The 17092-nt window shown below is 43.9% G+C and overlaps 1 protein-coding gene across 39 annotated transcripts in view; it reads right to left on the bottom strand.

Moving 5' to 3' along the window:
- Positions 1-17092, bottom strand: part of Bent (projectin protein bent) — a 60357-nt gene that overhangs the window by 18890 nt on the left and 24375 nt on the right. For 32 of the 39 annotated variants that reach the window (XR_013002213.1, XM_076381192.1, XM_076381153.1 and 29 more), the window contains 31 exons: positions 16784-16822; positions 14312-14459; positions 13993-14229; positions 13782-13918; positions 10541-10666; positions 10311-10455; positions 10093-10232; positions 9869-10013; positions 9641-9782; positions 9434-9558; positions 9012-9365; positions 8727-8933; positions 8326-8634; positions 7661-8251; positions 7279-7584; positions 6901-7203; positions 6533-6817; positions 6139-6450; positions 5760-6062; positions 5395-5676; positions 5014-5313; positions 4634-4936; positions 3970-4557; positions 3588-3890; positions 3221-3522; positions 2868-3147; positions 2489-2794; positions 1821-2402; positions 851-1732; positions 462-761; positions 101-382 (listed from right to left, as the gene is read on the bottom strand). Coding sequence is in view for 38 of the 39 variants with exons in the window: in XM_076381192.1 (XP_076237307.1) it covers positions 101-382; positions 462-761; positions 851-1732; positions 1821-2402; positions 2489-2794; positions 2868-3147; positions 3221-3522; positions 3588-3890; positions 3970-4557; positions 4634-4936; positions 5014-5313; positions 5395-5676; positions 5760-6062; positions 6139-6450; positions 6533-6817; positions 6901-7203; positions 7279-7584; positions 7661-8251; positions 8326-8634; positions 8727-8933; positions 9012-9365; positions 9434-9558; positions 9641-9782; positions 9869-10013; positions 10093-10232; positions 10311-10455; positions 10541-10666; positions 13782-13918; positions 13993-14229; positions 14312-14459; positions 16784-16822 (9064 nt within the window). In the remaining variant the exon portion in view is untranslated. The remainder of the gene's footprint in view (positions 1-100; positions 383-461; positions 762-850; positions 1733-1820; positions 2403-2488; positions 2795-2867; positions 3148-3220; positions 3523-3587; positions 3891-3969; positions 4558-4633; positions 4937-5013; positions 5314-5394; positions 5677-5759; positions 6063-6138; positions 6451-6532; positions 6818-6900; positions 7204-7278; positions 7585-7660; positions 8252-8325; positions 8635-8726; positions 8934-9011; positions 9366-9433; positions 9559-9640; positions 9783-9868; positions 10014-10092; positions 10233-10310; positions 10456-10540; positions 10667-13781; positions 13919-13992; positions 14230-14311; positions 14460-16783; positions 16823-17092) is intronic. The other 7 variants (XM_076381155.1, XM_076381160.1, XM_076381161.1 and 4 more) reach the window with 1 other exon arrangement.

Here is a 17092-nt window from a genome sequence, read left to right as displayed (position 1 = left end):
CTTTTCTTCACGGAGATCCTACGATAGAACTTTGATTAATTGGGCCTCTATTCGAGGCTTTGTTGCGTCTTATAAATCAATAGAAAGAGCATGTACTCACAGACAACGGTAACTTCGACTTCAGCGGTGTCAGATCCATGCTGATTCACCGCTGTTATTTTGTAGATGCCACTGTCTTTGCGCTCGGGTTTGTCGTTAAAGAACTTGCTGTTGTACGGCACGTTCTGAATGCGACGGTAGGTTGTTTGCTGGATGCTCTTATTGTTAAGCACCCACGTGACGTCTGGTGGTGGTTCACCAATGATATTCACGTCGAAGCGGAATGCTTCGTTCTCGCGTACAGTCAGATCGCGTAGGTTCCTTCTATCGATCTTTGGTGCAACTATGGAAAAATAAATTGTGCATTACGATGGGTAACAAAGGTCAATCCTTACAAGAAAAATAATGTAAAATATTCTTACGTCGTCGACTCTTGGCAGTAATGGGTTTGCTGACATCGGATGGTTCACCAGGACCAGCAGCGTTCACTGCCTTCACACGGAACTCATACTCGACACCCTCGTCGAGATTATCCACACGTCCCTTGCACTCAGGTCCGGTTTCGCAAGCCTTTATCCAGCGTGGACTGTCTTTCTCGCGCTTCTCAATAATGTATCCAGTGATTGGAGATCCACCATCGGTCAATGGTGGGGTCCATCTTAGGTCTATGTGATCCTTGTCCCAGTCGGTAGCCTCTGGGCGTCCAGGTGGGCCTGGCTCGTCTGCAACGCGAACACAATAGTGTCAAATATCAGAGACTTCAATGAAGCTGCGTGGATAGATCTAGATAGAATGAAAATTCGACGCTCACCGAATGGATTCTTGGCTACGATTCCATGCTCCGTTTCCAAAGGTTCCGATTCACCCTCCGCATTTACAGCAGAAACTCGGAACTTGTACTCTTGGCCAGGCACCAGATTCTCCACGACCATGCCTGGTTCTTTTGTGCGTCCCACAGGAATCCACCTTCCCGTTTCTGTGTCCATCTTCTCTACTACGTAATGATCCAATGGCGCACCACCATCGTCTAGGGGTGGGTTCCACTTCAGGGTGCATCCCTCCTTGTGCACATCGGATACTTTGAGTGGACCTTCCGGTTTTCCGGGTTTGTCTAGAACCAGCACTTCGATCGAGGCTTCGTCCTTCCCAGAACTGTTCTCTGCCTTCAACGTCAAGGTGCCGCAGTGAGCTCTGCTCGCTGCCATCACGATGAACTTGGTTCTGTAGTCCTCCAGTTCTATCGTCAGAATTCCAGCAGTTTCCTGCTTGGCCTTGTTGAGGTACCAAGTCTTCGTTGGAGGTGGTTCACCACTGACTTTCACGTCCAGGCGAATGTGATTGCCTGCCTTGACTGTGATATCCTTCATGTTTGTGCGATCGATCTTTGGAGCAGCGTAACGATCCTTGGCGATCAGGCTGTCGCTTGATTCGCTAGGTTTGCTGACACCACCCTTGTTCACCGCCTTCACGCGGAATTGATACTTCTGTCCTTCGACGAGGTCCTCCACGCGACCTTCGGTCTTGTTTCCAGGAACCTCTGCCGCCTTCTGCCATTTACCGTATTGGTCTTTCTTCTCGATTATGTATTTCTCGATAGGAGCTCCGCCATCGTTCTTTGGAGCTTTCCATTTCAGGTCTACGTGATGTTTGGACCAGTCTTTAAGATCTGGCTTACCAGGTGCGTCAGGTTCGGCTGTAATTTAGAAGATTAAATGATTTTTAGACATTTGGAAGTAGGTAAGCATTGTAATGGAACAAAGATCGATTCAAATTATACTTACTGTAAGGATTCTTCGCTGTAGTCGGGATTGGCGTTTCCAAAGGCTCCGATTCACCTTCAGAATTGACAGCCTTCACTCTAAACAGGTAGTCCTTGCCTTCGTTGAGGCCAGTGACTTCCGCTTCTGGAGTCTTGCTCGTGGCACACGGTACCCATCTTCCAGTATCAACGTCCATTCTTTCGACGACGTAATGGTCCACTGGTTCGCCGCCATCGTCGTCTGGCTTTTCCCACTTGAGTTTGCATCCCTCTGCAGTGACGTTCGATACTTCGAGTGGTCCCTTAGGCTTGCCAGGTTTGCTCAGCACCTGGAGTTCAACGTCCACCTGATCGGTACCGCTGTCATTCGTGGCAATCACCGTGTAGGTGCCTGTATCGGATCTCTGCACTTTGGTTATGATGAAAGTGGTGTGATAGTCCTCGTTTTCGATCTTGAGGCGATCCATGCTCTTGAGCACGGCGTCTTTGAGCTTCCACGTAACAGATGGTGGTGGTTCGCCTTGGATGTCTGCCTCCATTCGTAGTAGCTGTCCGACTCGCATGACTTTCTTCTGTAGGTTTTTACGGTCGATGCGTGGAGCCACTTTAAAAGAGAAATGGATAAATCGTTAATATCAGATACAGAGATATTCAAAGCAAAGGGTAGACGATAATGAATTATGCCCTTACAGAAGCGTGGTTTGGCCACAACACTCTTGGAGGTGTCACTGGGTTCTCCAGGGCCGGCCCTGTTGACAGCGACTACTCTGAACTCGTATTCGTGACCTTCCACGATGCCATCGGTCACTCTGGCTACAGTACGGTCACCTGGAACTTTTGCAACGTCAATCCACTGCCTTCCTTCTCTGTCTCTCATCTGGATAATATATTTCTCGATAGGAGCACCACCATCGTCCTTGGGTGGAGTCCATTCAAGGTCAACGAAGTCCTTATCCCAGTTCTTGATTTCTGGACGACCCGGTTTGCCAGGCTCATCTAAAATCATCACGTTCATTAGTCTAAGTTTTATCATTCATAATGGTATAAAAAATGAAACATTTAAATGTACCGAATGGATTCTTGGCTACGATAGATTTGTCTGCTTCGAGATCGTCGGATTCGCCCTCTCTGTTTACCGCTTTCACACGGAATTTGTAGGGTTTGCCCTCTTGAAGTCCAGTTATTGTGGCTTCTGGTTCGGTAGATTTTCCGCAAGGGATCCATTGTCCAGTAAGGGGATCCAGCTTCTCGATTTCATAGTACTCGACTGGCGCCCCACCGTCATCTTCGGGTTTCTCCCATTTCAACTTGCAACCGTGTTTGTTCACATCGAATACTTCCAGAGGACCCTAATTAGTAGATTAATGTTAATAATAATTTGAAGAACTTCATATTAAATACAAAAAGATAGTATGTATGTACCTTTGGTTTGCTAGGTTTACCAAGGACCATTATTTCGACCTCAGCAGTATCCTCACCCACTTCATTCTTAGCGTGAATGGTATATTTTCCTGTTTGAGCTCGCTTGGCTTTCAAAATGTAAAATTTAGTATTGTAATCGATGTTATCGATACGTATCAAATCGTCGGAAGCGAGCTCCTTGCCATTGAACGACCAGGTCACAGTTGGAGGCGGTTCTCCAATAATGTTTACGTCCAAGGTCATAGTCAGGCCAACTTTCACGGTAATTGGTTGCAAGTTGGTGCGGTCGATGAATGGTTTCACTGTAAAATTCTCACTTGCACAGCTGGATCTTCCACATTATGATTAGAATCAAGATTATACTTACACCAACGAGCCTTGGCAGTGTGTGGGTTAGTGGCTTCACTGGGTTCACCAGGACCAGCTTTGTTGACGGCTCGGACTCTGAACTGATACTGATTTCCTTCTTCTAGTCGAGGTACAGTTCCAGTGCAAACTCGTCCTTCGACTTCAGCAGCCTTCACGAACGCGGTTCCAAACCTGTCCTTCATTTCAATAATGTAGCCCGTAATTGGGGCACCTCCATCCCTAATGGGTGGTTCCCACTTCAATTTGACCATGTTCTCGGACCAGTCGATAATCTCTGGAAGGCCAGGAGCCGCAGGAGGATCTGGAAGAAAGATACAAAAGTGTGAAGGTGGAAAAATGAGATACCCTATAGTCTGAAAAGAAATATTTGAATGTCTTACCGAATGGATTCTTAGCAACGATAGGAACGTCTGTCTGCAAAGGTTCCGATTCTCCTTCCTCGTTAACTGCCTTCACGCGGAACTCGTATTTATGGCCAGGCTCCAAACCAGTAATAGTGTGCTCTGTCTTGTCTGGGTCAACGATACCAGCTGGTACCCATCGTCCTGTAGTCGCATCCATCTTCTCGATGATGTAGCTGGACAAGGGCAGACCACCGTCGTCCTTTGGTTTGCTCCACTTCAGTTTGCATCCTTCTTTGTGAACGTCCGTCACCTCCAGAGGACCCTCGGGCTTTCCTGGCTTGTCGAGGATGATGATTTCCACGTCAGCCTCGTCTTGCCCTGAATCATTCACAGCTTTGATCGTGTATTTTCCGCTGAGCTTGCGACTAGTATCGGTTAAGTGGATCTTTGTCAGATAGTCTTCGTTATCGATCTTAACGTTGGCTCCAGTTTGTAGTTCTGCGCCACCAAAGTGCCAGGTGACAGTTGGAGGAGGTTCGCCTTCGATATCGACCTCCAATTTCACCGTCTGACCCGCTCTGACTTTGATCTGTTGTAGTTTCTCGCGATTAATGTGTGGTTTCACTGAAATATGAAACATATTAATATTTTAAGTTCTCCAACAAGTTTTTAATGGTTGTAACTGTTAAAGAGTGCTTACGGTAGCGCGCCTTTGCGATGTGAGGCTTGGTTGGGTCACTAGGTTCAGATGGTCCAGCTTTGTTCACAGCACGGACACGGAACTGATAGGTCGAGCCTTTCTTCAGCCCAGTTACGCGTCCTTTCGGTTGCGGCGAATCGGTCACCGTCGCTTCCTGCCAATGCGTCGATGGTTTCTCCTTCATTTCAATGATGTAACCAGTAATGGCTGCACCACCGGTGTCCTTTGGTGGTTCCCACTTCAAATCGACGCGATCCACGTCCCAATCTTCGAATTCTGGTACGCCAGGTTTGCTGGCCACATCTAAAATGGTCAATGAACCATGAAAATTCACTGTAACAAAATTATTCAGCTCGAAAAGAAGGAAGGTAATGAATTACCGTAAGGATTCTTTGCCAGAGTCGTGCCATCGGTGACCAGAGGCTCAGATTCGCCTTCTTCATTAATAGCCTTCACTCTGAACTCGTACTCGTGACCTTCCTGGAGACCTTTCACGTCCATTTCGGTATCGGAAGTACGACCGATAGGTACCCATCTTCCAGTGGCCTTGTCGAGCTTCTCGACCTGGTAGCTAGTAATTGGTTTGCCACCATCGTCCTCCGGTTTACCCCATTTCAGCTTGCATCCATTCTTGGTGACATCGGATACTTTAAGAGGACCCTTTGGTTTATCAGGAGCCGCTGTTAAAAACAGAAGAATTAGATTAAATATGCTCGTCGATAGAGTTACTTTGACTAACAATCGACTTTGCTAAAACTCACAGAGTATCGTGATCTCGACTTCGGCTTCGTCTTCACCATGAGGGTTTACAGCCTTTATCTTCCACACACCAGTATTTTTGCGCACGCAATCGGTGATGTTCAGTTTGGTATTATACTCAACATTGATGATCTCAATGTTCTCGCCGCTCTTGACTGCTTGATTAACGTGGTACCAAGTGATTTCTGGTGGCGGTTCACCGCGTACGTCCACGTCGTATTTGATTGTTTTGCCAGCTCTCACAGTGATGGGTTTCAAGTTTGTACGATCAATTCTCGGTTTGACTAGAGCAGAAATTGGCAATTAAATATTGGAACTTGAATAAAGCTGTATCTTTACGAAAAAACGAAGAAGGAAAAGTACTCACGAGCTTTGTGCTTGCATATTTGCATTCTTGACGCGTCAGACGGTGGAGAAGGTCCAGCTTTGTTTACCGCGATCACTCTAAACTGATACTCTCCTCGTTCCTTTAAGTCAGCCACTTTGGCTTCAAGCTGATTGCCAGGTACTTCCATGGCTTTCTCCCAGTCTGGCTTATAGCGATCCTTCTTCTCGATTATATACTTTTCAATTGGTGCCCCGCCATCGAAATCTGGCGCAGCCCACTTCAAGCTGACCGATTCGTTATCGTAGTCGGTTATCTCAGGCGTTCCAGGTTTGTGAGGCTCATCTGCATTTTATTAGTACTTATTTCGTAATGTCTTATTAATTTCTGAGCAATATTTAATAAAGTCCTTTCTACTTACCATATGGGTTGCGTGCAATAATTCCCCGTTCAGTTTCAAGAGGCTCAGAATCACCCTCATCGTTGACAGCGGTTACCCGGAATTTGTATTCACTGCCTGGATTCAATCCTGTCACTTCGAACTCCGTGAGTGGTGAATTTCCAGGTACCTTTCCTACTCTGACCCACTTGCCGGTCTTTGTGTCTAATTTCTCGATCTCGTATTCCTTGATTGGGACACCACCGTCGTCTTCTGGTTTCTCCCATTTCACCTTGGCAGATGTGGCGGTAACGTCTGTCACTTCCAGTGGACCCTTTGGTGGGCTTGGCTTTCCTGAATAGCAAATGAAAAATGTACAGTTAACTCGTTCGGTTTTCATGATTAGAAACTCAAGGTGGAATAGAAAAAAGCTTACCGAGAACTGTGAGTTCCACAGTCTCTTCGTCCTTGCCGTTAACATTCTCGGCGACGAGGGTGTATTTGCCAGTGTCTTTGCGCATCGCATTCACGATCGTGAAGTCTGTGTGATAGTCGACATTCTCGATCTTGATACGCTCCGTGGTTGTGAGTGGGATGTTATCTCTCCAGATCCATTTGCATTCTGGAGGAGGTTCACCGGTGATATCTACTGACCACTTATGCGTGCGACCAGCCTTGATAATCACCGTTTTGAAGTTGGTTCTGTCGATTCTCGGTTTCACTAAAAAGCGAAAAGAAAGTTAGATAAAAAGATCCAAGTAAAAGATTGAGAATACAGATGTTGCAACCAGAAATGGTACATACAGTTCCTGTGTTTGCAGAGATGGTTGTCTGTTGGCTCGCTGGGCTCACCAGGGCCTGCTTTGTTATGAGCACGTACTCGGAACTGGTATACCATCTTCTCTTTAAGACCTTCGACCTTCGCTTCAGGGTTGGCGTCAGCGGTCTTCATAACTTCGACCCAATCGACTGAGAATTTGTCCTTCATCTCGATGGTGTAATGAGTGATGGGTCTACCACCGTCGCTTTGTGGCTTCTCCCATTTCAGAGACACGCTAACATTGTCATAGTCGAATATTTCTGGCTTGCCAGGTTTACCAGGCTCGTCTAAAGGACAAATCAAGTGGGATAAGAATTGCAAGTTTTACAAATATTCTTTGGAAAATAAGGAAAGACATTTACCATAAGGATTCTTGGCAAGAATAGCTTCGTCGACCTCAAGGGGTTCGGATTCACCCTCTTTATTGACAGCCTTCACACGGAACTTGTACTTCTTCTTGGGAGTTAGGCCACTGAAGGTGAAGTTATCCTCGTTTGGTCCAACCTCTCCAGCAGGGACCCATCTTCCTGTATCCATATCCATTTTCTCAAGGACGTACCCGGTGATTTCGGTACCGCCGTCGTCTTCCGGTTTTTGCCATTTCACCTTGACGTGGTCGGAGCGTACCTCTTCTACCTTGAGTGGTCCAGTTGGTTTAGATGGTTTGTCTAGAAAGAGAATATTCCTTAATAGTCACCTCAGCAAAGCCACCTAAACGAAGTGAAGAACTTGTTGAATACTTACCGAGAACAACTACGTCAGCAATGCTTTCACAGGTTCCAGAACTGTTCGACAGAACCAATTTGTATTTTCCTGAATCAGGTCTGGTCGTCTTTCTGACGGTAAGCACAGTGTTTCTCTCGTATTTGTCGATGGTGATTCTCTCTGCTGAATCTTGTACGAGTTCCTTTTGTCCTAGGAACCAGTGCACCTCTGGTTCTGGTTCACCGGCATATTTAATGTCATACTTGATAACTTGGCCCTTCTTTACGATAAGATTTGTCAGGCCATCGCCGACGATGTAGGGTTTCACGAATCTACACTTGGCTATGATTGGCTTGGTAGCGTCGGATGGTTCACCAGGGCCAGCCTTGTTAACTGCTCTGATTCTGAATTCGTACTGGGTACCCTCTTTCAAACCATCTATGGTCGCTTCTGTCACGTCACCCTCGATCTCCTTGCCCTTCACCCATTCCTTACCGAATTTCTCTTTATATTCGATTATGTAGCCAGTGATGGGTGCTCCACCGTCATTTTCTGGTTTAGTCCATTTCAAGTCAGCATGGTCTTTGTCCCAGTCGGTTACCTCCACGTTAGAGGGTTTACCAGGTTCGTCTACAGATTTCACAGAGCAAATTATTTAGTATTTTTACAGTTCATAAAGTTTTAATTGATTTTTGTCTACATACCCCATGGATCTTTGGCAAGAACTGGTTTGCCGAACATCGCTGGTTCACTGGAACCGAGCTTGTTCACTGCTCTAATACGGAACTTGTACTCCTTCTTCGCGATAAGGTCTTCTACCTTGTAAGTACATTTTTCGCCCGGCATGACCTCACCGACACTGTCCCACTGAGACTTCAAGCTAAGGTCCAGACGTTCGATAACATATTTGGTGATAGGTGATCCACCGTCATCTTTCGAAGGTTTGAAGGACACCACGCAAGAGTTCTGGAAGATTTCGTTGACATCGACATCCGTAGGTGGCGATGGCACGTCTAAAGAAAAGGTACAGAAGTGCTTGATGTATCGATTGAAATATTTTCAAATGAATCGATAAGAAAGGGCTGCAACATTTAAAAATGCATACCTTGCATATTGATGTTAACATCTTTAACTTCCTCTCCTTGGTTATTGCCGATCTTCACTTGGTACATTCCAGATTGATCGCGAGAGGGTTTCTTGATCTTGAATGTGATCTTGTCTTCACCGACAACTACCTCGACTTCCTTTAGTGGCAATGGTTTGCCATCTTTCATCAGTTTAGCCTCTACCTGACTCTGTTTCGTGCCCTCAACTAAAAAGATCAATATTATTTTAAAAAATAATCGTTTCACTTTATGAAGGAAAGCTTGTCAAAAAATCTCCAACTTACTTTTGTAGGGAACGACGAATACAAGTGGCGCATTGCAAGGACCTTCAATTTTGTCAGGAACTTCAACGATAGGTTTGCTCTCTCCCTTTTTCACAGTCAATTTACAGCTGCTCTTCAGCTCTCCGCTCTGACAGGTGATCTCACCGTCATCGCTCATTTCTACATTGTTGAAGACCAACTGATGCTTGCCACCGCCCAAATTCTTGATCTCGACCCTCTCGCTCGGCTCGATTTTTTCGCCATTGAAGTACCATTCTGCTGTGGCAGTCTGATCTTGAAGTTCTACATCCAGCACCAACTTTTCTCTTTCTATGGCCACTGTATCCTTCAGCTTCTTGTTGAAACGGTTCGCGTCTGAAAAATTCAATTTTATGAGATTATTGTAGACTTTAATTTCTGAAGTCAACCTTAATTCAACTTACAATTTATGGTTATTTCAGCTTCGGTTTTGTCAGCATTGCTCACACAAGAGTAAAGACCAGCGTCTGTAATTTTTGTATCTTTGATAATGAGCTTCCTCTTTCTGCCCTCTTCTTTGATTTGTACCCTGCACAGTAATAATTACATTTGTGTTAAAGCGTCTGCTTTTTTAAATCGTTTCGAACTTAATAAAAAGAAGACATTGTTACCTCTTGTCGGGTACGATTTCTTGGTCACCTTTAAACCATTTCACTTCACCACCTGCATCGTCCAGCTCACAAAGTAGAGTTAGAGTCTCTTTTTCTACGAGCTGCTGGTGCTTCAGCACTTTGACGAACTTGTAAGGATATTCTGTGGAGATAGAAGGTGTATTTTAAAGATAAGTAATTCCGTACAGATGTGGACCACTTTACAATCCCTCGATTAGAAAAACGTACCGACTACAGTAAGAACTGTCTCAGTCTTATCAGTTTGCTTGTTAATTTTGCAAGTATATTCGCCACTATCCTCGAGCGTGGCACTCTTTATAGTCAGTCGACAGACACCACTCATATCTTTCGATATACTGTATTGGTCACCATCCTGAAGAGATAATCAATCAGTCATCATTGGAAACCTCAGGGAAGTATCGCGACTAAAAAATGATCGATCAAGCAACTACCTCGAGTTTCGTTTTTCCTTTGTACCATGAAACTTGGGCGAGATTGGAGCTGACGGTACATTCCATGTAAACTTCGTGCTTGGTGTAACCGCTCGTCTTCTTCGAGAGCGGTTTGGTGAATGTGTAGGTTGGATCCGGTTCTGATTAACAGACAAATCACTCGTTAATACTTGCACAGTGATGTACACAGAATTTAGGGAGTATCAAGTTATGCTTACCCTCGACGTTGAGGAAACCAGTGCTCGAAACGCCCGAGATTTCGATAGTGTATTTTCCGGTATCTTCAACCTTCGGATTCAAGATGATCAACTGATAGCAATCTTCTTCGTTTTTGAACTTGTATTTCGACGATGGGAACAGTTCCTAAAGAGAACACAATTTTTTAATTGAGGCGTGTTCCATCGAATAATTGTTAAAAATAAATGAAGGCACGAATAAAAAGACTTACGTCCTTTCGGAAGAACCATTTCGGTTTGCAGTTCGGTTTCGAGAAATTCGCCTCGAAGACGACCTTTTTGTCTTTGCCTTCCTTGGCATATTGATCCACCAGTGGTTTCAGGAAGCTTTCCTGTTTCTGTGAACAAGAGGTATTCGTTAGTCGAGGACTCTACACGAACACACCATAACATCCAGTAATACCGTCAACCATGACAGCGTCGCTAGGCATACAAGGAAGAAGAAGAGTTAACAGAATCAGAAGATCGAAGGCGATCGTGGCCAGAGAATAAGCCACGATGTTTCTCGTCACAGCGAGAGGGAAAAAACTACAAAATAATATTGTTGATATACACTTGTACAAAAATTAGATCGAAAAAATGGAGAAAAAATGGAGAAAAGATGTGGTCGATGAGAACGACTATTCTGAAGCCTGAAACGGCTCGCCTTGACGGCAAAGAGGTCTACAGCCACTGAAAAATTCTACAAAAAACGTCAGAATGTAGAAAAATACAGCAAAAAATTTTCATGATAAAATAGATGCGGTGGAAGATGTAAAAGGAATCTCGACAAAGATTCCAAAGTTTCTGCTAAACTGTACATTGGTATAACTTTGAAAAAACAAGTCAAAACAATAGGGAAGGGTAAGAGAAGAATAAGAGAAGAAAAATTGAAAAAAGTAAGAAGGTAAAGAGTAAGATGTACAAGTCTAATCGTCGGCGGAGGTGTTATATTAATCGCGTTTGGATCCTCTGGAAAGAGATGCAAAGAGAGAGAGAGAGAGAGAGAAATAGAGAGAGAAATAGAGAGAGGGGGAGAGAGAGAGAGAGAGAATGAAAGTTGAACGTGATAAAACTCTCGAGGAAAAAGTTTTTGTCAGCAGATCGTTCAGTAAAAAAGTAATACGGAGCGAGATAGTAAGAGAGAGAAAAAAAAAAAAGGAAGATGGCTATATCACGCGAGATCGATGGACGATCGTGAAATTTGATTCTAGTGCTTGGCGTTGAGGAGTACAAGATCCAACCTCCGTCTTCGTAAAATGGTGCAGGGTCGGCCAGTCGGGAATTAATTCGGCCAGGGAGGGTCTACGAGATCCACTACTCTATAAAACAACAAAATTCGTCTGAGGTCACAAGTCTGATCGAAGATATCTAGTTCCTTCATCGTGTGAGCTTGTTGCTAAGCAAAGTTAAGCGTACAAAGCACACGTACTATTCGTCACCAGTCATATTCCAATGAAAACAGTATCTGTTACACGATTAATTGTCAAGACTTTCGCGCAGGGTCTGAAAAGCCGAGCTCCTCTTATAGAGGAAGAAGCGCAGGCCAAAGCAGGTTTTTCATCGATCGCGAGAGTTTCCTCGCTGGCACAGCAACTTGAACCCAACAAGTCACAAACGCGATGGAAGATCTCGCGATCGTTTCAGGTCTTGTTTTATTATTTTGTTTTCTTTTAAAATCAAATCAATGTAACAAGTTCAAACTCTGTTCGAATTGCATCCTTCGTCGAGTCGATGCAATCGTTCTAACGTAAGGACGCTAGTGATTACTAAAGCTTTGCGGGACGGAAATGTGGGCGTTTGTTCTCTCATCTTCGAAGCTTTTAACCCTTTGGGAGTGTAGAATGCAATGGTGAATCGGTACTGTTCAATTAATGAATCATGATTTCGGCTATTGCTACGGCCTTTCTCATCAACTGCAACGCAAGCCCAAGGGGTTAAAGTGGTGTTGAGCGCGTGGAATGAAAAATGATTGCTTAAGATTATTCGCGAACCTTCTCTTTGACCGTTGTTGCTAGTATCGGCCAGTCGGCGATTAGCTCCTGCAAACTTGGCCTGCGCTGAATGTCGAAGACGTCCTGCATGCCCGGCACACACACACGTCCACGTTAATGCCACTATTATATACCACCAGCGATATCGAATTTCGGATGACCACGATTTTGCAACACATTTATCCGAGCCGAATCATTCTTCATAGAATGTTTCCGCGAATCTTCAGGAGGAAATTCGCGAACTTTAGAATCGCATCGGGGCCATCCGCGTCACAAAATTGAACATTTAGAGATAATGCTTGCTGCTAGCAGTTCGTGCGGGTTACACACAATTTCCACCAGTTAATTTTACTCTCGAACGTCGGCTTTTTACTCGATACGGTTGCTTCTATCCATGCATTGTTAAATTTACTGATAACTTTACTGATGAAAATGTTTCATGAAAATGCCGGCAATTTACGTTATTATTCTCTGGTTAATGAATGAGATTTTGGTTAATACTGATACGATATTATTTACGACACGGGTGCATAGTAATCACGATTCACAGTGCAGCATTAGCTCTAAACTAACACGTGTACATGTGATATAGTGTTGTTTAAATGTGCTTGTATAAATTGAGGACAGGAAGTAGTCCGTGTCTTGTCGTCAGTTTGAAATTTTCGCAGCTAGTAGTCAAGTGTATCTTTCGTCCGACAGAATTCGTGTATTAATTGAAATTTACTTTCTGCAATTTTCTTATCTTCTTCTCCGTTTTATAGGATGAATGAAGAAGTAGTGAGATGTTCGTAGCTCGTGATTGTTAATCTTAAAATTGCAGAAAGTAGAAAGGAACGTTAGTAGGTCCGAGGTAAGTCTCGTCTGTGTCTGACTAGGAGTTATCTACTGAGGGGATGATGGCTGAAAACCTTGAGCCAGCTCCAGTTAGTTTCACCCTTCTTGTCTAGAGATATTCGAAGGACCTCCTCACCCTCCGTCAAGATCACTATTTCCTCCCCGTCTTGATACCAGCTTCTTCCATGCATCTCGCTGTCGCGCAGCGACTACGAAGATAAACGTACAGAGAAGAAAAATGCCAGGAAAGAGAGTATGCGCCATCGAACCGATCGATTCTATCGATATTAGATTGCTTCCAGAATGTAATGCATACGTACCGAATGCGTAGCAAAAACCTCGATGATCGTCGAGTCCTTGACGGGACCCGAAACTTCTACACGGTTTCTTATTAAATCGAATAAGCCTGTTCGACTTCGTGCTTGGACTAGTTCCAATTAAACGACAAGCAACATTCTTTAGCGTACCGAGCTGTTACACGATTATCGCAACTGCCCGAGAACACGACTAGCGAAGTGCAACGAATTTAAAGTTCTATCGACATGCGTACAAATATTAAGTAGATAAGCCTCAACGAGGTTTCCGTTCACCCCGAAGAGGCCTTTCTTCAACAGAGATCGTGTCGCGTACAGATTTGCATACGCACCTTCTCTACTTTCTTCAATGCTGGCATCGGTTTCTCGACTTCCTTCAAGTCCACCTTTTCTTGCTCTTGTTCATCTCTTGCCCATTTCTGATACTTTCTCTTCTTTAACATAGCACGGAAGTCCATACCACTGGCGTCTGAAACGATGAATCAAGATTAGTCTAGAGGCTCTGGTCTTCCTGAGAGGTAGAAAAAATAGAGAGGAGTTTACCGGAAACGTAGAGTTGCATTTCGGCAGAGTCTTCGCCATGGATATTGCTCACGACGATCTTGTAAGTACCCTCGTCGTTGGGCTTCGTCTTCCTCATGCAGAGGGTGATCGTGTTGGTCTCCGTGTCCGTGAGGAACTTGAATCGGCCACCTTCGATGATCTCGGTGATTCCCTTGTAGAACTTGAAGGTCGGTGCGGGCGTACCCTCCACCCCGACCGTGAGATACGCCGTCGAGTCTGCAGAAGAGATATCAAATATTATTTCTGTCGAAACATAGAGAGAGGAAAGATCTGTCATAAAATAAAACGAAATAAGCACCTTCGACGGCGGAATATGATTCCTGGACATCGACGATTTGAGGTGGTCCCGCTGGTCCAACATCTCGAAGAGGTGTGCTCGGCTGATTGATCTTATTCTCGAGGTCCGCCACGCTGGGTCTTCGGACGTCCGTGCTCGGACGACGGCGCTGCATCAACCACGAATCTCGTTAGCGATATAGATCTTTAACAGGGTGTTTCGTTTCTTCGAAAGCTTTCGAAATGAAAGCGAGAAGCAGAAACGATGACCATGAGCGCAACTTTCGTCGACTTGCCTGCGATTATCGAGTTCCTTCTATTGAGAAGAGAGCATCTACTAAGAGTACCTTCTACTCAAAAAGAAGAATTCGAAGGACGAAAGTCATGGCCATCGTTCTATAAACGGTTTCCTCGTGCAGTGTCGCGGTGCGAGTTGTTAACCGTGCATTAATCACATTATTAGTTCACGTGATTAGTACCAGAAGCATCAAACCACTAAGTGTTAGCCACAGAGTTAAGTGAGTCGAAGCTGTTAGACGAGGCCAGCTAATACGTCTTTCTTGGCGTGCCTCCGTTAGCGAGACAGGATTAACTCGTGTTCGAAAACATTTCCGAACACCTTCAGGTCCTCTGGTGCATTTTCTTTAGCCGCTTTGTTTTCAAGGGCCTAAGCAAGGTGACCAAAATATTCCAAACTATTGGAAATTTTCAATGTGCGTAGCTGAAGGGAAGGGTCAACATATATGTATTTTAAACCACCCTGGTTCCATATTTTCGTTCTTCAAATAATGGTAAAAGTGTGACTGGAAAGTCATAGGCGGAAACCAAGGTGGTTGGGATGAAACATACATAAGGTGGAGGGTACATATAGGGGATACATATAAACAGTAGGATTTCGAATTACAGAGGAGGAATTTTTCGCTTCGTCTATGCCGAAATCCGAAGAATTCGGCGAGTCTTGTTGTCAGCGATTGATCAGTCACAAGATTAAACCTAAAACTACGAGATTAAACATTTTTACACGAAGTCCGGGTCGCAATACATGAAATATGAGTTTCGCTTTATAAGAGTAAGTGAGTGCATATCAAAATCGGGGGGAAGAAAACAAGATAGTGCTGTATTACCATTAATTACTCGCTACATCGATGGAGGGCTCTTTTGATTTACATATTTTCAGAAATTTCATCCACGTGAGATAAAAATCAGAATGAAAAGTATGAGCCATCGATCGATGTACCTTACACAATTAGAATAATACAATAAGTATATTGCGTGCAAATGAAAATTGTTTTGCTGATGTTGTATACTCATTAAACCACTGAAACAGGTGAACTCTATCTCCGAAATTTTTATTTGCATCGCTCACTTGTTATAAGATCCTCGACGTATCAAGTAGAAGATCTGTGACGCTTACGGAATTTCTCGATTTTCGTCACGCCATCGCTGTTAGATACAATTGTTAAAAAAACCCCTCGGGTTTCGTTTAGATACAATTTTACTTAATACATAGAGCATAGTTAATGGACATAGTTGTGAGAGGAATCAATAAGACGTAGAATAGAAAAATAGAGAGAGAGTCACACAATTGACAATTTGAAGGAATTATTCAGTGGAAATGCAAGAGGACGGGAAGTGTAGATAACTACTACCGACACAATTTAACCACCTTCTCGTTCTACTTCGACCACTGACATAAATCTACTACAGAATGAATAAGATTATTTACAAGAAGGCACAATGAATTTTATATACAATACACACGTCGCTACGGAAATCCGAATTAAAAACGAAAAACAAATACACATAAAACTGTCCGTGAGTGTCATCGTATTTGTGGACCTTTTCGCGAACATATAGTGTGAGCACGATGAATATTTTATTCACATACGATATCTTCTCGCTGAATATTAGCACTGCGTACAATGTTTTTCACGAAAACAAGCAAGTCGCGTTTTTACTATACACTCGTTGAGCGCCAAACGCGTCACAGTGTATCTTAGTCGTCTGACCAAAGCACTACGTTACCACTGTGGTGCGTCTGACACCGAACGATCCCATACTACTGGAAACATGAATGGTGGTACGCACATGAATTTTTATGCAGACAAAGAAAGAAAAACAACTAAAAATCATAGAAAAAAGAAAGAAATTTCTTACCACCATCTAATATCTACTATCTATGAACACAGTATTTGCTCGAATCAAGCATACGTTTACACTAGCCGCGAATTATATCGTCTGCAATCATTCGTGCTGTGCTTGGTCGATCAAAAATTAAATATATCAAATTACAACTGTACATTAAATAAATAAATGATTATAATCGACCAAGCATGCAAGCTCGAAGAGCGACATTTTTCTGCAAGTAACATTTCACAAACGCATTGCGAACAGTTTTGCGACACGCATCGAAATAAAAAGAAAAAATGGCAAGTATTCGAAATGACGCGCGTTTGCGACATACACGAACTATAAAACAATAATTTTCGCTAACCTCTTTCCCTTGCAGTTCACCAGGGCGACCAGACTTATTCTGTGGGTGGGTGCGTGGAAATGAAAAAAAAGAAAAAGGTCAGGAAATAGAGAAACACGAAAGAGAAAAGTAAACAGGTGGGCATTTCGGGGTGGTCTCGATCGATTCTGGGTGGGCGCTTATTGGATTAAAGAGACGCATAGGCGTCTCGTTGTCAGTGTGCTCTCTCGAACACGTGAAATTAGGCCGTGATAGCAGGGAGTGACAGCAGCTGCAGTAGCCCCAAAAAATTCAACTAAAAAAAGTGTTTGCATAGTCGCAGAATTAATA

The sequence above is a fragment of the Calliopsis andreniformis genome, chromosome 6, assembly GCF_051401765.1.
Source record: "Calliopsis andreniformis isolate RMS-2024a chromosome 6, iyCalAndr_principal, whole genome shotgun sequence".
Classification (NCBI taxonomy): Eukaryota; Metazoa; Arthropoda; class Insecta; order Hymenoptera; family Andrenidae; genus Calliopsis; species Calliopsis andreniformis.
The sequence above is the reverse complement of the archived record's forward strand: the minus strand, read 5'-3'. Positions and strand labels throughout refer to the sequence as shown.